At 47.2% G+C, this 26,992-nt stretch overlaps 2 protein-coding genes across 2 annotated transcripts in view; both read right to left on the bottom strand.

Moving 5' to 3' along the window:
- Positions 1–761: 761 nt before the first annotated feature.
- Positions 762–25,444, bottom strand: LOC8026915 (transmembrane protein 59). Its single transcript, XM_002406636.5, has 6 exons — positions 25,092–25,444; positions 24,530–24,635; positions 15,036–15,133; positions 14,073–14,256; positions 11,459–11,754; positions 762–2,872 (listed from the first exon to the last, which is right to left on the bottom strand). The coding sequence occupies exons 1-6, from the start codon at positions 25,242–25,244 to the stop codon at positions 2,744–2,746; spliced, it is 966 nt and encodes a 321-aa protein (XP_002406680.4). The 5' UTR covers positions 25,245–25,444; the 3' UTR covers positions 762–2,743.
- Positions 25,445–25,764: 320 nt separating this feature from the next.
- The window catches only part of LOC8036995 (KICSTOR complex protein SZT2), a 169,139-nt gene continuing 167,911 nt past the window's right edge, over positions 25,765–26,992 (bottom strand). Inside the window, exon 70 of the mRNA XM_042289347.1 lies at positions 25,765–26,378. Within this exon, the coding sequence (XP_042145281.1) occupies positions 26,232–26,378 (147 nt within the window). The 3' untranslated portion in view covers positions 25,765–26,231. The remainder of the gene's footprint in view (positions 26,379–26,992) is intronic.

Genomic DNA, 26,992 nt, shown 5'->3' on the forward strand with positions numbered 1-26,992 from the left:
CTGCGTCTGCACGTCAGTGGGACTCAACCCAGAAGTTCTAATTTAGAGCAAGATGTGACACCTGGCAGTCGAGAAACTGTTTTTGCCTTTATTTATTGCAAATCCCTCATTTAAAATAAAATTTTGCTGTACATTCGTTGAAGAAAAAAAATTAGTAGGCAAGGGGTTTAACTCACCTTTTTTCCGACATTCATGCAACACCCACGCGAGCTCACCAGAACAAGACTTCCTTTTTCCACTGGGATCTCCATAACAGTCCCTACGTTTTCCTACGCGTTGACGGTTTCCGTCGTTCCCTTCAGGCGCCCTACACCGATCCCCATTTCATCTTTGAGCGAGGCAGAGATTCACGGTGCACGTGAACAGTCACGACAGTAGTCGCCACCGACTGGCTCAAGCCGGCATTTATCTAGACACTCATGCCAGAAGAGCCGCCTGCTTTTCCCTTTCTACAGGCCACCACAAGCTGCATCTCGACCCCAAACAAGACTTCTAAAATCGTGCATTGGGTTCTGTATTCTTGAACGGCATATGCAACCACACCTCCTTCTCCAAGACGGCATTCTTGGCACCGATCCACGAATTGTTTGCCATCATAAGGACAAACACTCATTGCATGCCTCGTGTGTTTGTTACTACTGTCACCTTTAGTGTTGAGATCAAATGGTACAGCAACTGCCACAAGGCGCATATTAGGTAGGTTTGGTCTGCAGGGCAAAAAGTATGCTTAAAACAATATAAAGTTCAGCTCAAACAAACAATGCCATTTCAAATCCAATTTTTATTCACCAATTCAACAGCACAGCACACCTACATAACTTCGGTGCACATAAAAATATCCTTTAAAAAAAAAAAAGAAAGCAGAAAGCACAGCATCTGTACAAAGTGTATTGAAAGTGCTAATGTCATTACACCTTTATTTAGGTTCAATGCTGACTACTGTATTGCTGGATTAAATAAGAGAAAAACTTTGCCTAGGCAAACCTACTAAGAAACTGAAATTAAACACCACTATACATTCCCTATTGCTAAACTCGCTGCAAAGTGGTTTGCTGGGCGATTGCAAGAAATGGCAAATCCTGCACCAAGTCAGCAGAGTTCTCTGCTGACGTCCGGAGAAGATCTCGTTGGGAACAATGCTTTCTGAAGATGCGCACGGAAGTAAGCCTGGTTACAGTGTCACGAGACGGGGACCTATGCATTGTTGGGCATCGAAGCAGAGTGCCTTTCTCTGCCATTAAACATCTCTCGACTAGATGGCAAGAGTGGCGCAGTACTTTCTGCTTATGGAGCGAAGGAAACTTCCACCGACACAAAGCTAATAAAAAGAAAAGAAGGGCAATACCCTAAACCAAAACACCCACTTCACAAAACAGCACACACAGCAAAAGGTGCTTTGAAAGCAAGCACAACCACTTAAAATCCCCAAACCTAAACTGGGCACACTTTTTTAGACTTTTCTTTCTTCATATTTTGAAGTTACTGCACAAGCACGTATGTCCACAAAAAGAGACAAAAAAATCAAAAATAAAAGCAAAACAAGATATAAAAAAAAAAAGAAAAGTCCTGAAGTGCTACATTTGAGTTAGTCATTGTGCATTACACAAACGGATGCTTCGATTACATCCATGCCGCAGCGATGTAAGGCTGTGTTGCCAATGACGTGGATTCAATGGGCCGGCCTTCAAAATGTGTTTATGTACTTCGTTCGCGGTGAATGCACTAGAAGTGCAGGATCAGCTGCTTGCAAAAACCATTCACGGCAGCAGCGCTAACTTCCCTAATCTTGGCATGTGCTTACAGGTGCAAACAGGCAATGAAGTGACTGTCCACATTGCAGCCCGACGTAATGCATACCTAATCTGCTAAAAGGCACCACTACCATATGCCGTGCATTCATCTATAGTAAGCTAGCTTTACTCTGAATGAAGTTGATTTTGATATGACATATATTCCAATAAGCCATGTGTGTACGAATGCAGGCAAATGTATGTGCCGAGTCATCCGCAGTAAAAGAACACCAAGGCAATTTGAGCTACCGTTCGCTAAGTTCATCCTGTGGAATGTCACATGAGATCATTAAAATGCAAGTTTTAACGAGTCCTTAAGATGGCAAAACTGCTCTGTCATTGAGAGGAAACAATCTAGAACTAGCATGCTACAGGCCACACATGTTCCAAGTTTTAGTCAGAGCATTAAAAAAAAGATTTTTAAACATTATTTAGTATATTTAGAAAAACTAAAAACATTATGCGTAGAGTAACGTCCAAATAACTTCTATGGCACTTTTGAATGTCTGGGGAGTAGTCCACATCTACCAAAACAGTCAAATAAAAAAAAAAGTAATTTGTGTAATTATTTCTAAGCTCTTTTCATCCAATCTGCCCTGTGACAAATGTCGATCCAAAAAGTTGATGATAATCGCGCGTCCCATCAGCAACAAGTGCCCATACTGCACCAAGCTAACCGCACTGCCAAGCAACCTGCTTGCACCGGACTAATTTATCTGTCGGCAGGTACGAGTGAACACTCTGGACTGCTCCCGGGAAATTCCACTGCACCAACGGTTTTCGAGTGCTGCAATACTAAACATGAGAAGCGAAAAAAAAATGGAGAGCGTCATTGGCTGTCCTGTTTGCCGGTGTGGGGGTAGCAGGGGCCAAAAGAGCGGGTCTGGAAAAAATCGGGGTATTGCAAATGGTCAGAACAGGGGGCGCGTTTCGAGACGAACGGCCAGTCATGTTCATATCTGGTTCAGCGGTATCTTGACCGGGAGGGGCGGGGCCTCTTGATCCTGCGGCGGCTGGATCTTGATCTGCTCCGACGGGTCGTACATCAGGAGGTAGTCGAGGTCTCCGTTAACTCCCATTTTCTGAAGAATAATATTAAAAATTAAAAAAAGCACAAAAACAGAAAGGCATGTTTTTGAACAGCCTCAAGACATTAACCCTTTAAGTGCCTTGGACGAGCCGAGCTCGTCGGCCGCTTTCTGGATAAAAATGCCATGGAGGAGCTCAGCTTGTCCAGCGTTTTTTTCGGTAGCTATCAGTTCCTGGACGAGCTAGGTTCGTCCGAGTAGTTTGCGGCGCTGATCATAGATGGCAGCACTTGTTTTAGTTAGCAAATTTTTTTTTCCCCGCCGCTGATTTCCGCGTAATAATCATTTTAAATTTTATCTGTAATACTAGAGAAATAAAACTTCTAAATAAAAAAAAAAAGATATGGCACTTTTTGGTTACTTTAACAGTGATGTGATTGGCTTAAGCCATTTTGGAGCACCTTCTGGAGCAGCCAAAACAGTGTTTTGAAGCAGCAAAAGTGGCTTTTGAAACAGACATTTTTAGAAAAATAAATATATTTGTTTTAAGTGCTGGACAAACGAAGGGCACTTTGTGCTGTGTTGTGACGAAACTTGCTGTTTGTGTTTTTACTGCTGAGACATCCCACAAGCCTACAGTGTTGTAGGCGTTGCCGAGCAATTCTGAAAAGAATGCTTGCCACCGTTTTACTGGTTCCCGACGTGCCAGATTCTCGTCAAAAGTAAGCAAAGGTAAAAAACTGAATTGCAAGCGTCCCAACTGGTGCCTCTGTCGTGCAGTCATGTTCACATGCACGTGAGGGCAATTTCAGCAGGCTTGCAGTGGCACGTGCTTCGTCGCGCAAGCGGAGACAACGGCTCTTCAATCGAAACCGAAACAATGCCACTCCGCTCTGTCGCCAACTGGTTCCCAAAATAGTATGCAAAATGTAACTGTCCAGCATACGACAAAAAAAACAACAAAAAAAACACAGTTTAGCGGCGTGAGCTTGCCAGGCCGGCAGGCGAGGCAGAAGCTAAACACACAAAAAAAGAAAAAAACTGAGCACATCGATGCATGACATCGCGAGCCAAGGTCAAACATATCTTGGAGCACTTTGTGCAACGACTTAACTCGAAACAAACAAGCGCGATGTGCGGGTCCAGCGTGCAGACATTGCCTTCTTTGCTTTAGCTCACTTCTCCTTACCAACTTTCTTTTGCGGCAAATTTTTCACGTACCGGGATCCCTCTCGAAAGAAAACCTACCGAGATAAACCCAGGTAATCAATACTTCAACACAGCAGTCTTTGAGTTAAAGAGGAATTTTTGTAGTAGAGTATGATTTAAACAAGGACAGGAATGTCGATGAACAAGTTTAGAAAGCGCCATATCTGTAGCGACGTGGGGAGAGCGTTTCAGCTTACAAAGTAGCTCTCTCCGCGCAAAAACGTGGTTTTGTTTCAGAGCATGACGGAATGGCTGCCACCCGGCACACTAGCATCAGAGCGTCCGCACACGCCCGCGTCTATCGTTGAAAACTTTTAAAAAAAGACGCAAGACGACGAGATTCCCGAGACGACATATACGAGGAGGGCGTAAAACGCGAGACGGCGGGAAAAACCATGCAAGGGGAGGGGGGACCGGATGGACGATTGATGCAGGGTGCTTTGTGTCGGGCGGCCCCTTGCGCCACCTAGTTCACGCATGCTCAATTACGGTTCTCACTTTAGTTTCGGTTTTGAAAGGCGACCGAAATTGGTCCTTTGGTGCAGGCTTGGCGCAGATTACCCATATTTTGGCAAAATGTAGCAGGATGTAGCAGGCTTAGCCCCTTGGCGCAATTTGGCACAATTGGCGCAGCAATCACATCACTGCTTTAAGAAAAAAAAAAGTGGCAGTTAAGGGGTTAAACACACCTCAAAAATAACTTTTATGTGCAAAACACTCGACTACGACGGCAACGAAGACTCCACCGAAAATTGTTCGCACTTCGGAGTACCATAGTTTTTAAAGAAAACAAAAAACAAAGTCGGCAGTCGCGGGGAGTCTGCCAGTTTCGATCAGGATGGGCGTCGTACAGGCGCGTGGTCGTGCATCGCTACTGCATGATGCGCCTTAAAGACCCCAGGCCAAACAGTGGTACTGCACTGGCTAAATTTTTCATCTACAGTGGACATGCCGGACGTTTACCAACTTCCTTCTGTCTAGACAAACACACAACACACTTGCCTTTAACCCTTTGCCGGTCGTTGCCGTACATGTTTGTTGGAAATTACATACCTAAAGGTGGCTCGCCTAAACATGAAACTGCCTGCACCGCAAGAGGTGTGGCCATCTGTTCCGCCTTTGGCGAACTATAAACATTATATTTGAAGAGTGTTTCGCTTTGCCGAGCTATTTGCAGCTTTCTAATTGAATAATCCTCGCATGTGATGCTCACTTGGCATACTGGCCGCTCTGGCTCTTCCGATTCGGATTTCACAACGCTTTTAGGAATTCAATTCGGAAGACAAGAGCTCATCATCCGACGAAGAAGCTTTGTAGAGTAGGAGACTAGGAGTCTAAAGCTGCTGGAATGTTCTGGAACCGGAAGTGCCAAAATGAAACGGAATGGAAGGGAGGAGACAACTTTTTGCCCTCCAATATTTTAATTTAATGCTTCTAAGCCTATACAGCTCGCAAGCACCGTACATGCTCCCAGTAGACAACCAAGGAAAAAGAACCTGTTCAGTGACTTTTTTTATAGTATCTATTCCTTTGCAAACAAAACCTGACCACTGGGAAAAATATCTAGGGAAAACAAATCTCGACTGTCAAAGGGTTAGCGGAAGACATGTTTTACGAGTTGTTTTCTATGAGAGAATTGTTACGAACAAGCGTTAAGAACGGTCGTCAAGAATGAGCGTCGTGAACAAGTGTCACGAACGATCGACATAGACTACCGTTGCAAACAAGCGACACGCCGGGAGCGTCGCACTACAAAAGGTCCTATGTAAAGTGTGAGGACTACGGCCGGGCGTTGGCCAGGCGAGGCGTTGAGGCGAGGGCGGGGCCAAACAATCGAATAAAGGTTTATTAACTGGCAATAATTAAGAAAAGGTACGAGGCGCTGACGCGCCACATGGCTTGGTCGCGCCAAAAACAGAGAGCAGGCCGGAACACTTGTTCGGCCAGGCTTGACGGTAAGGGTTAAAAGAGCGGGCCGTGGTAGGTGGCGCTAGTAGCTCGCTCACATCCGGCCCCTCTTTAACAAGACCAAGTCCCTTTGGTCTGCACAGCACAAAAATCTTCACTCTGGTAAGTAATAGTCCGCCAGGTAGTCGGGTGGTCGTCTTGCTCGTTGGGGTCTAGAAGGGCCAAGTCCAGGGGATGGAAGCTCGGGGTCAGCACTGGCTGTTGGACAGGCAGGCAAGATGCTCCGAAGGGCATCTGGAGAACTGGCAGCTTCAGGGGCGGAGGCGGTCTGGTCGTTCATGAGGTAGGGTTCGACATATGGTGGGATGTACGGCTTCAGTTGGGAGACATGGACCAACCGTTCACGGATCCGATTGTGGGGCCCTTGTCCTGTGATATGGGACACCACGAATGTCACCGGGGTCTTCTGGTCAATGATCTGGTAGACTCCTTTGAACTTAGGGGCTAGCTTCGTTGTGCCGTCAGTAATGGGCTCCTGGCGTCGAACCCATACAAACTGACCGACGCGGAAGGAATGATGTCTGTGGGCTTGGTCGTACGCTGCCTTGCGTTTTTCTTGAGCCTCTTCGGTGTTGCTGGCAGCGGTACTGCGGTGCTCCGACAGCATTAGGAGGCGATCTTGAAGAGTTTTGGCTTCAACGGGACGATGACATTGGCGAGGGAGCTTTGGAACATACCCAAAAAGTAGTTCAAACGGGGAAAAACGAGTGCTTGCACTATAGGTGCAGTTGACAGCAAACGCAGCTTCTTCGAGCTTCTTGTCCCAGGATGACGGGTCCTTTGTGCACAGCTTACGAAGCACTGCAACTAAAGTCCCATTACTTCTTTCAACGAGGCTGTTACTGGCTGCTCGGTATGCAACCGAGTAGTGAATCCTCACACCATGTAAATTCATGAACTGTGTGAACTGGTGGGATTCAAAGGCTGAACCATGGTCGCAGAGGCAGTCATCGGGACATCCAAACTTGAGGAACACGGACTGCAAGTGCGTCAGAACGTCCTTGGTTGAGGTCGAAGACACAGCTGCTGGAACAATAAAACGGGTTCCAAAGTCAATCACGTTTAGTAAGTACTTCTTGGTGGGCGTTGCTGGCATCGAGACGTGGTCGATAGCGATCATCGCGAATGGAACATCCGAAATGGGCATCAGTCCCATTTTGCCCACTCCTTTAGACACAGGGCGATTGCTGCTCTGGCAGATCTGGCAGGCTGTCACATAACGGGCTACTGCGGCAGAGAGGTCTGGCCACCAGTACCGTTCTCGTGCTTTGGCCAGTGTTCGAGCGATGTCCATGTGGCCCGCGCCGTCGTGAACCAGTTCTAGTACTGCCTGACGCATCTTGGCAGGAACAACGATGGTTCGTACTCCTGTGGCCTCGTCGGTATAGTAGAGGACATCATCAATGACCACAAGGTGTGTGTGCCGCTGCTCTGAAGACGAAAGGCTACGACGCAGAGCTTGGCACTGTGGGTCTTCTGCTTGCATCGATGCCAATGTCTGTGGCTGATTGAGAACTGCTGCGGACAGCCGGGAGAGCATGTCAGCAACCACGTTTTGCCGACCAGGGTGATGCTTTACTGTAAATTCAAACTCGGTGAGATCCATCAACATGGTGGTGAAACGGCGAGAGGGTCGAATGTTTGTGGTGAGGCATGCAACAGTCCAGTTGTCAGTAAGTAGAGAGAATTTCTTCCCAAGTAAATAGTGGTGAAACTTGATGGTGACTGCCCAGTGCACGCCGATACACTCCCAAACGTTGCTGTGCAACTTCTTTTCGTCGGCAGTGAGTGCTCGACTTGCGTACTCAATGACAGTTTCCTTGCCTTGCTGTTTCTGGGAAAGCACAGCACCAACTGCTGTTCCCGATGCATCTGTTGTCACAGTGGTTGGGGCGTCTGGATCGAAGTGACCAAGAAGAGGTGCTTCTGTCAGTGCCTTGCGGATCTTCTCAAAGGCGTCATCACAAGCGTCAGTCCATGTGAACTCTTGAGATCGAATGATACTTTGGAGTGGTGCTGCAATTTTTGAGAAATCCTTGACAAAGCGACGGTAGAAGTTGGCCGTCTGGAGCCAGGACAAAACAGCTTTGCTGTTCGTAGGGCGGGGGATGCGCAGAATCGCATCAACTTTGGCTGGGTCTGGGTGCTTTCCATTCTTGCTTAGGATAAAACCAAGAAACTTGATGGCTTGCAGGGCAAACCTGCACTTTTCCAGCGACACTTTGAATCCACTGGTGCGAAGAAGGCGAAGGACGTCGTCAAGGAGTTTCAGGAACTCGTCAAAAGTGGGAGCAAAGATCAGGACGTCGTCCAGGTAGACTCGCACGCCACACTGTGAGCAATGTGGCTTCAAATCGGACAAGATGGAGTGCATGGCACGTTGAAACGTCGATGGCGCATTCTTAAGTCCGAAAGGCATACGGGTCCACATGAATGTTCCATGATGAGTCACAAAGGCCGTCTTCTCACGATCTTCCGAGCGGACACGAACCTGCCAGTATGCAAACTTCAGGTCAAGACAAGCGAAGTACGAAGAGCCTGCGATATCGTCCATGATATCGTCAGCGTGGGGGAGAGGTTGGATGACACTGATAGTCATCTTGTTGAGGGGCACATAGTTGACACAGAGACGTTTCTTTGTACCTCTGGTGACAACCACCACCGGGAAGGCCCATGGGCCCGTTGCTGGGAGGATGATGCCCTGGCGAAGGAGCGCTTTTGTCTGTTCTTCGAGGAAACGACGGTCTTCAGCAGCATAGCGGTACGGAGACCGGCTATAGGGAGCTGCATCTGGAAGCAGATCTATCGCATGTTCCACGCCCTCGTACAAGCCAACATCGTCTTCCCCGTGGGCGAACACATCTGCATGTTTGGACAACAAGGTTGAGAGCTTAGTCTTCTGTGGGTCTAACAGATGGCTCCCTACTTGCGCTGCAGGCAGGGCTGGGTCAATGCAGACGTCCACTGTTGGGGGCACTGTGTGCTTAGGCTGTGGCTCGGCTGTCAACGCGGCCCACAAAGGCTGGTCTGGGCCTGGTAAAGGAAGCTGCTGTAGCCCCGCTGGGCTGTGGTGTCCATGGACACAGTGACGGAAAGCTGAAGCTTGCAGCATTACAGCATTTGCCATCCGAGGAAGCAACCGTTCATGGCACTGAATGCTGGTTCCAGTTGGGGCATGGTAAATTTCGGTGGGGCTGGGTGGCTGGAAGATTAACTGTGCTTGGCTGGAGAAAAACCAGTCTTCACCCAAGATCACTGGGAGGGCGTTGTGGTCAAGGGCTGCGGCTTCGACAACTCCAGTGACTGGGCCAACGGAAATTTTCAGACAGATGGCACCAGCTGGGATAACTGACGTTCCTCCAACTACAACAAGGGGTGCTCGAGTCCAAGGTAGAAGGGGCACCGAGCTGACGAGCTCACGGGACACTAGTGTCACCTTGGATCCACTATCAGGGAACGCATCAACTTGGCCAATACCTGCGATGGTGGCAGTCACAAGAGCACATTGCACTTGCGAACCATCAAGCGTCTCAGCAGGGCGGCTATGAAGTGCTGGCGCTTTGGGCAAAGTGGTTGTCGCAGCAGATGACTTGGATGGGCATTTGGACGCGAGATGTCCCTTTTGGCGACAGTGGAAACACACGGCTTCTTCCAAATTCTGCCCAGGACGAAAGGCTGCGACACCATACTTCTGTGATATGGCATCGTATCGAGCATTCTGCTCTTCTGCAGAGAGGGATCTGGAGCGCTGCTGTCTTGATGTATAGTTGGGACGGGGTTGCAGCGGTGCACTCTTCTCCGAGGTTGACGGTGTCGAAGGTGCGCGGGGGCTTTGGTCTGTCTGGAATCCAGATATCCTGTCTGGTCGAGCTCGCTTGATGTGCAATGCAGCGTTGTCCAGGTCGGTAGCGATTGCAATAAACTCGTCGACCGTTGCGGGTCTCTGGGCGGCGATGGCGGAGACGAGGTGATCGTCACGAAGTCCTTGTAGAAGGTATTCAATCCGTTGCTTGTCTGTCAGTTGGACGGGACTTCGAGCAAGGATTTGCAGTTTGGCGAATGTATACGCATGCAGAGTCTGGTTCTTTGACTGTAGACACTCGCTCAGCTTCACTTGCCATTCGATGAGCGTTAGGTCGTCGTTGAACTGTCTCAGAAATGCTGCACGCCATGACGGCCACGTAGGGAAAGCGTCGCCGCATGCGAGGTGCCAGTTTTTGGGGGTTCCGCGCAGTTTACCTTGGGCGATAGCGCGCAGGGCGTCGTCGTTCCAGGATGCGAGCTTTTGGGCTCGCTCCAATTCCTCAATCCAGCGACGTGAGGACAGCTGTTTTGAGTCGTCAAACACTGGGAGGGTTTGCGACAAGTCGGGTAGCGTTGTCAATTGGGTCGGTCTCAGGGCGAAGGACTCCTGCATTCGAGCCAAAATTCTAGTGTTCTGCTCAAGGCAGGTTGCCAAGGTTGCAACAAGATCGCTGGGGACTTGTGACGGAAGAGATGTAGCTTGCTGCGCAACTTGTAAGGTGCCAATGTCGTCGGCAGATAGAACAACTCCGGGTTCCTTCGGACTTTCGCGGACGCGGATGTCCAGGATGATTCGATCAATTAACTCGGACTTGGTTCCAGAGGCGTCCAAGCCTCGGCGTTCGGCCTCGGAGCGTAAAAACATACTTGTAAACGTCTCCAAGTCCTCTGGCGTCGCTTGCTCCCATGAGATGAGCGGCATGGCGGTTTCGATGCGGTAATGGCGGAGGCAGGCTTGAGGTTCCAGGCGGGCAGGTAGCGACGTCGACTGCGCCAATTGTGAGGACTACGGCCGGGCGTTGGCCAGGCGAGGCGTTGAGGCGAGGGCGGGGCCAAACAATCGAATAAAGGTTTATTAACTGGCAATAGAAAAGGTACGAGGCGCTGACGCGCCACATGGCTTGGTCGCGCCAAAAACAGAGAGCAGGCCGGAACACTTGTTCGGCCAGGCTTGACGGTAAGGGTTAAAAGAGCGGGCCGTGGTAGGTGGCGCTAGTAGCTCGCTCACAAAAGGTACGAAGTTTCAGCCCCAGCAGGGCTCGAAGCCGGGTTGGTGGGGCGCTGGTCGGATACTGTAATAGCCACCGAGCCGCCTAGCGCAGCCACTCTGGAAGCATAGCGCTCCCAGCAAATCGTGCCGACGAGAGCGGTGCGACGTCGTACTGCGTAATCACTCGCCTCAAACTTGTCGCACAAAAGCTGTACGAGCCAGCGCCAGTGCAGCACACTCGTTCGCCTGGTCTCGCACCAAACCAACATCAGCGGTGCACGATGCAAAAACTAGCACAAACCAGACACGGAGCGTGGTGGGTGCTAGACACGTTACATACTCCCCAGCCTTTGTCAGCACCATCGAACCTGTGTAACTTTTTTTACTATCTGAATTTCTTTTTGCCGTGTCGCCAATGCAAGCACATTCCGCCGAACAAAGAGACCCACCTGTGCCGAGTAGGGTGGGGGCTGCTGCTGGGGCGTGGGCGCGCGGACCATGGTGGCGCAGCAGAGCCAGACCATGGTGACCACCACTAGGAAGAGGACCAGCATGAGCAGCCACTGCGGGATGCCCGACTGGCGCGAGATGCAGTCCAGCCAGCTCGACGACATCGTGGTCGGCTCCTCCGGGCTGATGGCAGCTACCTGGTCCTTGCCGCTGGCACTCAGCACCGGCGTTGGCTCTGGTGTGCGGACCGCAGCCGTAGACGTTTCCGGATCCGACTGCTCCTCTTCAGAGTCACCTGGGAAGGGCGTGGAGACGCGGTTCAAAAGACGGAAAGTTGGGTTAGTTGGCACGAGAGCCTAACGCACGAGAGCCTAACGTAAAACGGCGCAAAAAGGCAACGGACGAAGAGCAAGAGCTGGCGAATTTCGCTTTGGCAGCGCAACGACGGCGCACCTGGAAAGGTTGCACGCGCTTTAGGTGGAGATTGATAGTTGCTCCTGCAACCAACAACGGTGCAATTTAAAGGGGTACAGAAACAAAATTATAGGGCTCATTTTATCGCTTAGTTAAATACCACCTCGCATCAGCCCCTGAGCAACATTAGACTCTCATTTGTAAACACGAGAAAAGTAATTTTAAAACAAATAAAACAATTTTCCACTCGCATCTCGTAATTTGGGGGGCCAAAGCTTTGTTGGGGGATCGTGACGTCTTGCTCCTCCTGCAGTGGTGCCACCCTTGGCAACACAACTTACTCATATAGATACTCTAGCCATGAACGCAATGACGCATTTGTGCTGCTAAGCGGGGCGCACGATTGTTTTGGTACCAACGAGTCGTTTCCGTGTTAATTCATCACGTTTCCGTGCAGGACGTCACGCTATTGCGCGGCAGAGGGCCGCGTCAACAGCGTGTTGAACTGCCATACGCCTGCCCATGGTTTTCGAACAATGAGAAATTTCGAAGCGTGTGAATCTGTTTCGCGTGTCAGTCGTCTCTCGGGCGCCGGTGAAGACCGATTGCTTGTATGGTAAGGATTTTCGCGATGAGGATTATGAAAGGCGACCCACTCTCCTCAGGAGCCTGGGTCTTCCTACTGAGAATGTTCGGCTGCTACCAGGGGTTGAGCAGACTGTATTTTTCCAAGAAAAGAAAAGCCAGAAGAGCTCAGCAAACCGCACGAAAAGCGAAGCAAACTGGTAAGTGAGCATGCTGTTAATAAAACACCTAATAGCGCATACCTCCAGGCTGGCTAGTCATTATTAAATGCGAGGCACTTCTTGGCCACCCTGACCCCCTTCAGATTTTGTCGGCTGGTTCATACGGTTCTAGCCTGAATCGCCTGTCCGTCACCATGTGCGAGAGTGACTACTCATCCTCACTGACATCTTCCGAGTCCCCTTAATTGTTGAAATCCTCGTCCTCTCTAGTTTGTAGATCACGGTAAAACGCACCTCGAACTACAAAGGCCGAAATGAATACATAACAATGGCCGTCGTGCAGCAGCGCAGTCCTCCGCCACTCCAAAACGCGAGATTGTAACACGCAAAAGCCACCGCGTGGCAGCGCTCATGATCATGCTAGCCTTTTGCTGTGCCGAGGAGCCCGACGTCACCACTGTGACAGAGTTCCCACGACGCACTGTACGCCTTGATGGCAGATTTCGAAGTGCTTGCTAGAATCGGATGCTTGAAACAAAGGATATAGCCATCCGCTCAAAATGCGAATGTGCGATTGTCGTTTACGGATATCACAAGTCATATTTCACCCATTTCTAAAAGGTTTCCATATATTTTGATTTTGCACCCCTTTAATGATGTTGCTAAATCAAGGCAATCGTGGAACTCCCTTTGTAGGTGGATCGTTTCAAGCATCGTATGCAACAATAATTGCTGCATGAGCAGTGATTACCATTGCTATTGACTAACTCTCTGTTATACTTTTGGCAGTGACAAAAAAAATGAATGTATTTTAATATGTGTTTGGTGTGTTGTTCCAAGTGCAAAAACACATTTCAAACTTTTTCCCACTTCCATGTAAAAAAAAAAAAAAAGAAAAACAGCGCCTTTGCATTTGTGATACATTAACAGAGTCGTTTATAGCCTCTAAAAACAAAAATCTTTGCCTTTTTCATGATTGCTTCAAGCTCACAGCCGCTGGTCTATGGTATATTTGCTGAGGAAGCCTGACTAAGTAATTTGAATTCTAACCGCTCCAAACAATCGGACACACCTTCGAACGACAGCAGGGGTGTGGATATACTCTGTTCCGACAGTAGTTGAGCACAGCTGCGCACGCTTGCACGACTTTAAGAAGCATGTGCCTAGCGCTAGTACTTGCACACAGCCAAGACATTTTGAATTTGTGCACCAGTGACAGCACCACTGCACACAGCCGGTGAGAACTAATACCTTTCCAGCGCTCCTCATCCGGGCAAAAAATGACAAATCACTCGGCTGTGGACGCACGTGCGGTGTCCCACATTCGACAAAGAAAGTAATTGCGCACGCACGCTTCGGAGCCCAGTAAACAAAGACGGACGCAAGAAGGCGATCATTTGAACGGTCTGCGGAGCAAGGAGCAAATCTTTTTTTTGCATTTTCTGCTACGCACCAGCATGAGGGTCGAGAATAGCCACGGGTCTCATCTCGCCCCGCACCACAACCAGGTTCCCGGTGTCCTTCTGCAGGTAGACCGCAAGGAATGTGCGCCGCAGAATGCGGCAGAAGTGGTACACCACCGTCTCGTAGATCCGCTGGACAAACATGATGAGGCTGAGACCAGATCCATCCGACTCCTGGAAAGAAAGAGGGAGGGAGAGAGACAGGCTAAGGCGAGGAGCAACGTCGGTGAAGAAAAGTCTGATGACATAGGACAGGCAAGCGAACGACTACCCTGTCACATTGGCAGGCCCGACACAGGAACACCCAACTTCATGCAAAGCCACATTTGAGCAGCGATTCAGCCCATGAAATGAACTTCGAAGTCTTGGTGCAACAAATTTTGAGAGCTACAATAAACATTTCGTTCTTTCCCGTACGTTACCTATCTATAAGGCTTTTAAAACATAAAATACTTTCTTATTGTAGCCACCTCAACATTCGGCATCGAAAGGAAGTTTAAAAAAGGGCAGCTGCCGAGTCTATTTTGCCTCTCGGTTCAGCCGGGTCGTGGGGTCTTCGTCAAGGCCACGCCTCTGCGTCGCATGTCTACAGTCCTCTCACTTCAGCTGCATCGCTCACGCCGCTGAAAGGCCTCTGCAACATCTTTTCACTAAAGTATTTTATTTTTTCGGACTATCTCGGTGTCTCCAAGAGGGCTGCGAGCTTTTTAGGCCTTCACTGACATATGCGCTGCTGTCGCCGCTCCGCAGCCCAAAGGATCGCTTATTTCAAACTCTCGATTTTAAAGGTCGAAGCTCTCCAAATTAGAACAAGTACGATACCTGCAACGCGTCTCTAAGCAGTGTGTATCGCGTCTTCATTCTTGGCCCGTATATGAGCGGCGCTTGCTGAAGGCTTATGGCTACATCGGCGAGTGCTGCTCTTATGCCAAGTAGTGCATTTGCACGCATACCTTCTGGTCCTTCTCCTTGCAGGCCTTGTCGAACTGCGTCTGGCACCCGCCGTTGCAGGCATAGTGGATGTTACTGTCTGGGTAGGCTGTCGAACACTCTGCGAACAAACAATAAAATTAAATTTAAAAAAAGGCTCAATTTTATGAAGCATTTCAAAACCTCAGTGCCTACAAAAGGCACCTTTTGGCATTTCAGGAGGAAACTATTTGCGATCTCGTGGTAGTCAACCTCATTCTTGCCAACTTCAAAACCAGTTACCACGCAATCAATCACCTGCCATGAGTGGCCATAACAAAACAATTAGATTACTTGATTACTTAGAAGAAAAAGTAATTGGACATTACTTAAAAAAATAATCATTACTTTTTCAATTACAGTAAAACCTCGTTATAACAAAGTTGAAGGAGCGGTCGTAATTATTCCGTTATAACCATTAGTTTGTTATAGCCAATGTCCATTTCTTCCCACTATTAGCAAGCAAGGGGAATTATGATTGCTTTGTTATATCCATTAATTTGTTATATCCCATTTTGTTATAACGAGGTTTTAGTGTACTTTAGAAGCTTCGTGCCATTATCACTTAAAACAACGAGGAACTCTGTTAAAATAAAATTGCTCCCATCTCAAAAACAAAACAAAAACTATCTGGATAAAACTAAACATATAAATAAATGCGAGTACGAGATCCATTCCAATATATCACATAAAGCTCATTGATGAGTTTCTTCCAGGTTTGATAACGGGCCTATTGTAAAAGTCACCGGCTGCTCATCGTCTCTATCTACCCTTTCCAGATTCCCGGATAGAGGCTTTTTTATACGGTGGCGTGGCATGGAGCGAGCGCAAATATTTTTTGAAGTGAGGATGCTAGATCCTGTGAGCTCTACTGCGCTACGGCGACTTAGATTCAGCTCCGGAGACATTGATTTTGCACTCATTGTGGCTTGTTTTTCGCCTTCAAGTTAGTACCATCTCCCTCTTTCTGGCGCCACTTCTGCCAAAAGAAGTGCAGTCTTGTGGAATGCCAAACACTTAATTTGCATGTGACAAAGAGCTTACATGTTCTGTCGCACCTTAGCGTTTACACTATCTGGATTTACTTATCTTGGGGGCAGACGAGTGTAGATTGCTTTGAGCACGATTCGGATTGAACAGTTAATAAAGACGAAGTTTCTACATTAACCACCAAACTTCCCACTGAAAGGCTTTTCTAGAGAACTCAAAACCTGACAGTCCCAACTCGTAACCCGACAAACTACTCCATGAACTGTCCGGACAAAGAGCCCGACTTCCATTCGTAGAGTGATCGAAAACAATGGTTTTATTCGTTATGGTTCCCAGCATTTAGAAGCTGATAATGTGAACATGCCGCAGCCATTTTTAGCTTGGAATGTTGCGACCAAGTTTAAGAGTCGTCGTAAGCCAGGAAATTGGATGGGGTTTGAAAAAGTAGTAATGGTTACAACTCCAGACATTTTATTACTTAAAAAAATAATTGATTACGAATAATTTGATTACTTGTAATGAGTACCATACAAGTCTGCATATAGGTAACTGTAACTTACTTAGGGGTAACTTGGTAGCTCTGTTACATTTTTGGCAACATTGTACAGATAACTTTGTAACTTTGTGCAGGTAACTTCATAACTTTCGTATGGGTACTAATATTATCCAATTTCTCGCTGAAGCAGGACTGGCTACTGCGTATGTAGAGGATGCTCTTTGGTGCCGGAAACATCTGATCCAATTGTTCGAACTGCAACAATGCAACGTTTCATGTGCCACATGCAAGTTGACATTTCCGTGGCTAGCGAAACAGTTCCAAGGCTGAGGCTCTTCTAACAATGTCATGGCCACAAAAGCAAGAAAGAATTGATGCATTAGCTTGTCTTCTTGTTTTCCAATGACAGTATGTTACCAACCAAGGTCTGAAACCATACTGAACAGAGACCTGGAATGCAATTACAGGTATAACAGAGAGTGGAAAAATAATTACAAACATACTGCAGTTAAGTGCAAAGGTCACCAATGTGGAATGCAAGCCAATGGCAACTTCAAGCCAGGGGCACAGGAAGAACCAGGGACACGAAATCCAGGACACACTAGGACACTAGGTCATATTAGTCCTTACCGGGACACTGACAGGGTATTTATGCTCGCCAAGGTTTTTACTTGTACATGACATACGAGAACCCAGCTACACAAAACACAATTTGCGGTTCAAATGTTTTTCCTCCTGAAAACCGCCGATCGAGAACTGGCTGGTTTGAGTTGCGCTCGCTCTTTTCCTCACGATCGTGTGCCGTTCAGACTCGCGTACCAAATATGATCAAAGTCGTGAGTCATCGAAGGCACACAGTCAATATTAAAATTAGAAAAGAATATAAAACCCATTTTTTGTGGCTTCTAAAAAGCCGCAAATATGTCGATTGAAGAATAATAAAAGAGACTTTCAGCCTTTCCACTCCGGTGAAGAAGGAAGACCAGCGAAGCTGTACTATGGTGGGAATGAAGTAATGGCCGGCCGCAAGTCGGCAAGCCAGAGTGGAAAGGCTGGAAAGGTTGCCACCACCTATGAGCAATGGCAGCAACCAGACAACCGGCAAGCCAAATGTCTGGTTGCCGCCGTCGCTCATAGATGGCGGTAGCTGTCTGGAGTGTCGTGTCGACATTTATTTGCTGGCATACACGACCCTGGGGAAACTAACCCTTACCAACTCTGCTGTAAAAAAAAAAAAAAAAAAGAAGTTGCAGAGAGTATTGGAAGTATGTGTACTGCATAATTCTGAACATGGCATCATATCACTGGAATTGCAGGCTTGACGAAGCGGACTAAAGGGTTGTTTATACTTCATAACTTCGACAAGCACACCCGATCGCGTTGGCCAATGCTGGCTGCGAACAGGGTATGTACTCCGTCATCGGGAGCAATGCGATGTTCACAACGGAATGGAACATTCTCCATTCGCGTTGTCGACAAGCGCACATTGACGACGGTGGTTACCCCAGAAGCACTTGCACGAGAAAACCATGCGGGAACCCGGACGTTAGGGCTGGTCGGAGCGTGCAAAACGCTCACTTCTGCGACCTGAACCTGCCATTCTTGCCGTGTGCTGTTCTCAAGTTTGTGTGTATAATTAACGTTTGTGTGCTCCACTGGACGAGTGTGTGCGTGGACGTGGACGGCTTCAAGAACGTGCTACACCCGAGGCTCGTTCACCCTTTAGGCCTAACTAGCCGGTTGTGGTGGCACACAAACAAAAGCTGAAAGCTCGACGACGCGCCAAATGTAGGGTTATTTAGAATTAAGGATAACCTAATGTGCGTGCTATATAGAATCATCTGCTAGTCGTACGCGCCGGCAGCCATTCCCGATTGAAACGAGCGTTGTTGAACGTACGGGAACAGCAAACCCAGTGGAACATATCTAAACTATTTGGCCGGCCAGAAATTTTCAAAAACTGGGCTGTCTCAGCTTGTAAACGATAGTTGTGGTACGCGGTGAAATGGCACTGAATCCCGGATTGTTTGTATAAGCTCAGTAAACTGAGCTATAATTTCAAATGCGTGAATTGCATAATTTAGGCATCATACATAGGCTGTCTTCGGTGTCAGTCTCTTGGGTTAATTTGAAAGGCTAGCTATGATGATAGCACACTGGCCATCTGTCGGAAAAACGTCGCTGTGGTATGTCCAGTGCATCGCTTCCATCAAATATCCCAACAGATTCACCGGAGTCGCTTGGTACGACTCCGGCGAACCCGCCAAGCGGCTAGCTTCGATGGAAGAGTTGTTGCAATTTTATGTTTTTCCGTCGACGTTCGTGTGACATTTCGGAGAAAATAAATGCTGGTTTGCACTCATTATCTCCATCACTTTTTTTGTTTTTGAAGTGCTAAACACTGACCCAAATTGCTGCTACCAATGCAAAGACATCAAGCACAAAGTGCCTGACAGTTGCATGTTTTTCGCCTGCTTCACACAAGAAAAAAAAAAAAAAAAATGCAGTCGGGTGTTGCCATGTGACTTCCGGCAACTTTCTCCCTCTTCCCCCAGTCCACATGTCGCAGCTATTAAGGGGGGCACTAAAAAAGATTCTGCGATCGTCTGTTCTTGGTCATATCCGATTCTACGGGCTCTAGGCATCCTAGAAATTAAAAAATTACAATCACATGATGCCGATTTCCTTATTAAAAATGTGATGAAAGGTTGAGACACAACCCTTTCTGAGTAGAAATTTCAGCTCAGGAAGGGCGGGGCATACCCCAGCAGCGGTGTCAGCTTGGCGACTACGGGCACTCGTTGGCCAATCGCAAGCCGCATCTTTCGGAGAGGCGGCTTGTGATTGGCTGTCGAGCACTTATTGTCAAGGTGCCGACACCGCTGCTGGGGTATGGCCTGCATTTCCCGAGTGGAAAATTCTGCTCAGAAAGGGGTGTGTCCCAACCTTTCACTGTGTTTTTAAACAAAAAAATCGGCGTTGCACCATTGCAATTTTCGAATTTGTGAGATGCTTAGGGCCGTAGAATCAGTTATGATAAAGAAGAGACGATCGCAGAATCCTCTTTAGTGCCCCTTTATCTGTGCTCATGTTTCAGTTTTGAGCAGTTGCATTTTCTTACTTTATTAAAAATATATGTGACTCCAGAAAAATATTGATTGGGTAGCCCAGCACCATAATAAATTGCATAACAAAAAAATAAAAAAAAAAATATTTTTGGGAGGGCTGTCAGTGTCCCCAAGCACATTATCGATTTGGTTACTCTCCATTTGTCCAGAAAGTTCCCCCATCTTGTTATGATAAGCTGTATCCACCTTGTCCTTTGTGTGCCTTGGATTACAATAAAATACCGAGCAAGTGCCCACCCCACTTTCACTGGCAACTGGACGAATCTAGACATGGGCGCTTATCCGGTCAAGTCAGTAAAAACCAAAATGGCGGCCAATAAAGAGCTTTGAAGGCAGGGTGAACGGAATCAAAGAAAGCACATTTATTTTCACATGATATCCCCATCAAAGCAACTGGCGGTCTTGCGGCTGCCACAATGGAGTTATTTTGGAGGGAGTGGGTGCTTAACGCATAATTTGCAGAATTCCCAAATTCGGGAAATGCTAATGGTGGGCGCTTTGCGGTATTTTACGGCAAGTCTGAAGTTGCTAATGGCTTGCCATGGTTTTTGTGCGGTATCCATGTTGGTGACCTTAGGGTCGACTTTCGGTTTGCTGGTGGCCAGTATCGATGGATAGATGCAAACGGCGGTACCCTTTACAACGGGCGGTTGCTTGCGCCACCTAGCCTAGAAACTAAAACCGAAAAGTATGGCTCCTCCCTTCACCCTCCTAAGCCACTTTGCTTACCATTTTAATTTTTGTAACTATCACCAGGCGTTGTAGAATATCACCAGGATGACCTTGAGGGTATCGGGGCAAAAAAATGAAAACATCAGCCCTTCGCCCCGTCCAGGGAGTCACCAATATTCCTCTGGTAAAACCTTGTCAGCGTTACCCCAGCACCGGGACCACTGGGCGACAGGGTTGATATGTCATTGTTGTCTAGGATCAATGTTGCCAACTGTCACCGGCACGAGGCACGGCAGGAGGACCTTTTGATTCCAGACTTGCTAAAACAGCTTGCAACGAAGTAAGCCAGATCTAAAACACAATGAGCATTATTTCAAAAGCGCATCTGTCGCCGACAAAGGCCACATAGCTTTGCGCAACAAAATGGAGGCCTCCACGTGTCGCTGGGACATAAGGGTTATCGTTAATGGCATACGTATTAAGGTAGAAGGCCTCAAAGTTGGTGTATTTGTTTCACCTAATCTAAAGTTTGGAATTTTTTTTTTTTTTTTTAGTTTATAGAGCACATGAAAACTGCATGCAGTTCACTTAAACTTTAGTGCATCATATGAAACGGGAAACATTTTTGGCGTACTAGGTTTCGCCTGCCTTTCACAGGACCGCAAAGTTAGCAACTACTGCAGTCCGCGGTGGGAGCGGGGTCATCGTACTATCTTAAAACATTTTTTTTTTCTCGTAGTGAAAACGCTTTTTTGACATATAAAGTTGTTCTGTGTGATTCATTTGTGTGTGCATCACATTAACAAAAAAAAGAAACAGAAAAAATAAAAAAGTTGAGTGGACATGCAGGTTCAATCTCTCGTGGAATCACCCATAAGCGAATGTTGTGCAACACAACGGAGGTGACCCTACGACCTGCCACAGCGGCAAAAGACGACAAATGAAAAGGCAGACGATAGTCTTAAGCTGTAGCTTTCGAACGAGCAACCACTTCAGCAGCGACTAAGCACAAAGGTTTGCCTTTGACAATATTGAGTCGAAGCCAAAATAAAGAAATAAGCCAAAGTCATGGGATCCAATGTCGGATACATGTTTCGCGAACCTTCGACAATCCAGGACCGCTTTTGTCTTGGCAAGGCTACGAGATCACAAATTTAAATGCATGGAAAGCAAGCTTCAATCCTAGTTCGCCACAGCTGGGACCGTGATACCAGACGGAACCAGTGCTGCAGCGCATACAGCTGCAAAACCAAATGTTAACCACAGAGTAAAATTTACATCCGAACATCTGTTCGTAGCCAAGCCATCGGCAACTGCCCTTTGTATGCTTCGCACAAAACATGATAGCTCTTATTTTTTTCTCGGAAGTTTATCACGCAATTTGCTGCGAGGCAATGAAACATTATGATGACTCAGGCTCAACGTGGCACTAACTTATCCATCCACCAATTCAACATGTGGAGGCAGTCTCAATGCTATGTGCAGCAATGCTGCTATCGTATAAAATATGTGCGACTCCTATCGCACGTTTCACCACCGACTTGCCCAGATTTCTACGCTTTTACAGTTCCCAAACCCAATTTCTGTAGTTTGCACTTCAGCTACCAGACAGATTGGCTCTCGCACATCTGAGCTGGATAGCCTTAGTATGTTTCTAGCTAAGTTTTTACAACAATACTAATAAACAACACAACCCCCCCCCCCCCAAAAAAAAAAAAAAATTAACAAGTGATATTTTGTAAGTTCCAATGCGAAAACAGAGCCTGTTTCCAGTAGCAGACGCCATTCAGCTCGTCGGCCGCCGTTTCACCATTGAAAATTTCCAAAAATAGACTTTTGAACCAAGTGACGGAAAGCTCCAGAACTTTGGCATCTGGTCCAGACCTCTGGCACTACATTTGCTTGGAGACCAAGTGTCTGGAGACGCATAGTTTATTTTTGGGTTGTAAAAAAAAAAAAATATTTTTGGGGACTCCTTTTCTGTACATAGCTTGCACTGATGTCACGTCAACAGCCATTGTGAAGAAACCTGCTGCTGCATGCATACCTTCTACAGCACATAATTCGTATTACGGAATTTGTTGTTCTCAGCTAGAACAAGTAGGACTGACCACTGGTATGGCAAGATGAAGTCATGCACAAGCCATGTATTGTCATGTAATAATTATTTTATTACTATTTGCTTTCTACCAGAGCATGTGAACTAATCCTTTTAAGACACTTTAGACGGCCCATAAAAACCGAGTTCTCAGTGTACTGCACTGTAATATTACAGTAAAAAAAAAAAAAAATCAAGGAACGCATTTGCGCCGTTCAAAAAAACAAAAACAAACCTGTTCTGGGCAATTTATGCAGCACTGTGTGCATTGTCTGCGAAGTGGCGGCGTAGATTGCCCAGAACAGGCTTCTATTTTTTTTTTTTTTTTTCATTTTAACAAAGCAAAGTTTCAATTTATTTTGCTTTTCTGAAAAATATTTAGCAGCTTCACGGCTCTCCAAATTGTAAAAAAAAGCTTTTGCCGGCTTCTAAAATAAAAGCAAAACTTTTTGTTATTGATGTTCGTGCCGGCTTATCTTGCAGGAGAAAAAGAATTCCATGTACGAAGGTTTAACCAACGACAACCAAAAAAGGAAGACCCGCGGCCTTATCAAGCAAACCCGAGAACAATGCCCAGAAACGGTATTTGTTCATTGCCATTGGGCGCGTTCAGTAGCGGCCCCGGAGTCAAGGAGTCACTGACTCCTTCCACTGGACGGCCAAAAGTCACTTCCGGTGCACGTAACTCCGGGGCTTCGGAGTCAAGCTCCGAAGCACCGAGTCCGGAGACGGTGCACGTAGAGTCAAAGGAGCTAAAATGACGTCATTTCCTGACTGGTGACGATTTCCGGCGCTAAAAGAGTAAGAAACAAACAATATGGCGGGATAAGCTGCTTCGGTTCTGTAGCGGGTGCGCGGTTTGCTCGCTTTTGTTAATGAAAAGTGCTCAAGGTAAGACGAATAACGCGTTCGAATATCTTTTTGAGGTAAGGCTCTTTCGGAAAATGCATTGGACCGTATTTTGTTTGGTTTGAATATGCTAATAAACAACGCAAACGTTCATTTGACGCGCCGTCTCTTGATCGCCGTTGCACGGAAACTCGGTAATATTGACGATAGTCCTGTCCGCGCTCAACAGAGCAAAACAGGGTATCAACGCGACTTTGGAAGCCGGTTGGACACTCACGCAGAGCATGATACCGATTAATGTTTTGTTTGCGTAGCTAAATCGGGGTGCACGTTGGCTGAGGCTCGCTTCGGCCGACAAAACCTTGATCGCCGAGCGCGGCCGAACTTCCCGTCTGTATACAAATACATTTTATAGGAAGTTCGTTACGAAGGGCAGAACAAACCTATGACCGTATAAAAGTATCGCAACCGGCGGGGTAGATTCGCTGAGCTCGGTATTTTGCGTGTACTGACGACGATTTTTGTCGGGTTTTATAACAGTAGCTGACTTTGCACCGCCAAGCGAAGGGCTCGATCGCGTTGCATCGCTTCGAACAGCAGCGCTGATGTGTACAATCACCCGCTTTTTCTTTAACGACCTTGTAAAGACTTCTTCAATACCGGCGTCAAATAAAAGCGATCGTGCTCGCCATCGTCTGCTTCCAGTTTTTTCGGAGACCGTCTGGCACAGGGGAGGAAGCGGAAGTTGCGTAGAAGCAGGTTTGGAGCCGCGGGTTTTTTTGCCGTTCAGTAGGCGCTCCGATGACTCCGACTCGAGGCACTCCGTCCGGAGGCAAGGGAGGCGCTACTGAACGCGCCCATTGGCTGCAACATCTGTTTAACCGATGAGTCGCAGTCGAACATGTATGGCAGCTGCAGGTTCACATCATAAACGATCTTCACTGTCCTCTACCCTTACCAAAATTCTAACAAAATGTTAAATTCCTTATACACATTAAACCCTGAACTACAAAAAAAAAAAAAATGTTACGCGCATTTTTTGAGGCGCGGAAGCACCGACTATTCGTGAAAACAAAGCTCACGTGACCTTATGTTTGCAAAACAAGAACAAAAACAAATGCACCAGCTGTGTCAGCCAGTACGGGCAAGGCGATCCCATTTTATAGCGACATCCTCGCGAACATCGGTATTTCTAAATAAAAATAAATAAATAATAAAAAAAAAGAGCTTGAGCAAAGGGATTACCATTAAGGCAGGCCTTGAGTGTGGCATTCCAGTCGTTTTCTACGGCGTTGTAGCCGCACTCTGTGAAGAGACTGCATCCTTTTTTGCAAGCGTTGAGGTGCTTCGCCTGCAACAGAAAGCGGAAAGCGAACACAGATGTTTCCAGCGATCTTTTCTTTTTTTAATTCTTTTAAAGACCCGACTGTTTCTGCAGCTTGCTGCGTCGCTCCGTAGTGACTAAATCCGTTTTCGAGAAGTCGCAGAAGTGCAGTGGATTCCGTACCACTCTTTGTTACGACAGTGCTTTTTTCAGATTTCTTCTGTTTAGTTCTAGCTGCGTAGTCACCGGTGCGTGTCGATAATTAGTGGGCACGAAAAGGCATCGCGGTTTTAAACCATAAAACAAAACGAAAAGGTTCACATATGACCTCGTTTGAAAATCGGAAATAAAGAGCGTGAGCGCGAGCGTTGAGGTGCGAGCAAGGACAACTGAAACACAACGGAAACAGCCCCAACGTTTGATATCGGAGGTTCGTCGTCGCGTGTGGACGTACTCGTAACTTTCGGCGCCGTCTGTACTTACGTCGGGGTACGTGTGTTCCGGATACGTCCGGTTGCAGGCACCTTCGCAGGAGTCCGCCTCAGCGGATGGCGTTGGGGAGACTGGCTCAGAGCAGCATAGTGCGACCGAAATCGCCAGCAGCGCGAACGCGTTCCTAGTACACTTGACGAACATCTTTCATACGTCTCGGGCACTTCAACAATCCATGGAAAAGCAAAACAAAAACACTTAACAACACGTAAGCACCAAGCCCGATCTCGTCTACGCAAGCTGCAGTTCACAGCCGCAGAACTTATATGCTTATATCAGATGATCGCAGCCCAGCCAGCCCAGCTCTGTCGCCACCTAGGTGTCGGCTCGGACAAAACGAAACTGTAATTGGAGCTTTTGTCACGATAAAACCCTCATAATAAAAAAAAAAAAAAAAATAATAATATGAGGGACATGGTGTTCAGCTTTCTAAAAATAAAAAATAATTAGCGCAAGAACGGAAGCATATAAAAGAGCACGGATTTTACCTCTCGCCATTTGTTGTTGCCACGGGCGCAATAATTACCTCGATTCATCCACTGGATTCATCAATGTTACTTTTTTTTTTTTTTTTTCTCTTCTGATGACGAAATAATTAAACTTCTATGCAATCTTTTTTTTTTTTTTATTTAGTTCGTGAATTAAACAGGAGGCATCTAGGGTTCCTTGCAACGTTTTTATTTATAATACACTTCAAAACTCGCTGGAAAAGATGCACACACACAACAAATCCTGTACACTTTTAACATGATCCTTTCTATATACAACACTATTGCACTGCCACTTAAATCCGGCAACTTGTTTCTTCAGAATCCATGTAAAACATATCCCTTAAAGAAACTCGTAAAAATGACCCCATGCAACACATCCCCGACTTTTTGCTTGCTTACAAGCAATGGCACGGGATGTCGGAGGGTGACAAATGTGTAGCGCAAATCAAAATGTAAATTAACCAGTCGCATTCACTATGAGTGATTTCTTCCCACCACTCCCCTGATGATCGTTGCAGTTCCATCGCACAAACGCACAGGTCACTGGGTGTCACAGAAATACAAACAGCCACAGACACGTCGTTTTTGACTCGGTCAAGAGCTTTGACGGGTGTTCAGTTTGGAGACCTCGAACAATGCATCAGCACAGCAGGCCTGCCCAGAGGTGGAAACTGCACGTGCTGACAAACTCTTCCACCAAGGAGTGCAGTGTTGAAAGACTGGAGCTGGACTTGTCTGCACCGGTTCTCTCTGTCGAGGCGGCATCCCGGTGCACCAATCGCAGCTCCTGCACAAACGACGCGGGTGAAATGTGATCTCCAGGTGCCAAACAAGAAAGACCATAGTCAGTGAATGCTTCAAGAGACACTGCAACACCCCAAAAATGTTTTTTTTTTTAAATATTTAGCCAGGCGATTGAATACGGTATGAGGAGACTACCCAAGCAATATTTTTCTGCAGAGTCACGTATATCACGCATAATTAAGCCAAAAAAAAAACAACTAAACTGCTCGAAAATTAAACACGAGCACGCAAACTCGTGGCTGCAAGTCCCGTGGATAGACCCGACCGCGGTTTTTCTTCTCCGACCCTCAGGCATGCGAAGCATGTGACGAAGTTGCGTGCACTGTCTGTCGTGCGATCGTTTCGCACTTCTATACCTTCCACTCGACACGTTCTGCGCTTGAAGATCGATTGGCCGGCACTACTAACGACGGCTCCGAAGTGCGCCCCACGTCCTTCACAACGTAGGTTTGTCGTGCACCACCACTGCGTTGTCCAGCCCGCGGTACATCGCCACAATGAGAATGACGAGCACACACGCCTCCTGTAATCTGTGCAATATTTTCTTTTTTTTCCGATTGACTTTTTTTTTTTTTTTTACAGCGGAGCTGTTAAGGG

This window comes from Ixodes scapularis, unplaced genomic scaffold (assembly GCF_016920785.2).
Source record: "Ixodes scapularis isolate PalLabHiFi unplaced genomic scaffold, ASM1692078v2 PGA_scaffold12__126_contigs__length_90152505, whole genome shotgun sequence".
NCBI classification, from domain to species: domain Eukaryota; kingdom Metazoa; phylum Arthropoda; class Arachnida; order Ixodida; family Ixodidae; genus Ixodes; species Ixodes scapularis.

What these genes read in the sequence shown, in the direction of transcription:
- LOC8026915 (XM_002406636.5), bottom strand. Translation starts at nt 25,244, where the DNA reads ATGTTCGTCAAGTGTACTAGGAACGCGTTCGCGCTGCTGGCGATTTCG. An exon ending in CGGAACACACGTACCCCGAC is followed by an intron (nt 24,636 to 25,091) that starts GTAAGTACAGAC and finishes TTTCTGTTGCAG; the next exon opens with GCGAAGCACCTCAACGCTTG. An exon ending in TATTCTCGACCCTCATGCTG is followed by an intron (nt 11,755 to 14,072) that starts GTGCGTAGCAGA and finishes CGCCCTTCCCAG; the next exon opens with GTGACTCTGAAGAGGAGCAG.